General features: G+C 45.8%; 1 protein-coding gene across 1 annotated transcript; it reads left to right on the top strand.

Annotated features, from left to right (window-relative positions):
- Positions 1-218: 218 nt before the first annotated feature.
- On the top strand, positions 219-456 carry Pmar_PMAR003884 (hypothetical protein; the record flags this gene model as incomplete). The annotated part of the gene is made up of 2 exons (XM_002788765.1): positions 219-301; positions 362-456. Coding segments are annotated over 2 exons (178 nt in total), but the record flags the coding sequence as incomplete, so codon positions are not given.
- Between the last annotated feature and the right edge of the window lie 138 nt (positions 457-594).

Below are 594 nucleotides of genomic sequence, written 5' to 3'. Positions count from 1 at the left end.
AGTAGCGAGATATACTTGAGTTTTTTAGTTCCGCACGGAGATCGCAGAAATTTTTAATTAGTTTTGCGCCTTTAAAAGCAGTTTTTCCAGTTTTTATAAAATACTCTGTCTCCTAGTCTGACTCAGACTGTCTGACGCTGGCAGTCTTTTATTCTGTTGCTTTCAATCAGCACCTCGCCATCATGTGGTTCACCGCCGGAGCTCTTCACCTTATCGTTATGGCTCAGACTATCGCCAGAGGATCGGGTCGAGATGATCAACTGGTGGATATCGACCAGGCCTTCCAGGACTTCATGAGAGAGTGAGATGATCCGTTCCCTCCAGCCTCTAGCTCTTCCATCGCCTATCGTAATTTTTGAAGTTACAGCAAGAAGTATGAGACGGATGAGCAGTACCAGGTTGCGAAGGCTGCTTTTTCACAAAGCGTGAGGGAAATAGAGGAATTGAGAGCGAATGGTGAGCGATGAAAGCTTCTGTCCTCTCAAGTTCATTATTCAGGCGATATTACTCATGAGGTCGGCCTCAATGAATATGCCGATGTACCACCTGAAGTATTCGATAAAGCGTTCCAGTCTGCTACAGATCCGCAGCTCA

This window comes from Perkinsus marinus, assembly GCF_000006405.1.
Source record: "Perkinsus marinus ATCC 50983 genomic scaffold scf_1104296927666, whole genome shotgun sequence".
In the NCBI taxonomy this organism is placed as follows: Eukaryota; Perkinsozoa; order Perkinsida; family Perkinsidae; genus Perkinsus; species Perkinsus marinus.
The sequence above is the reverse complement of the archived record's forward strand: the minus strand, read 5'-3'. Positions and strand labels throughout refer to the sequence as shown.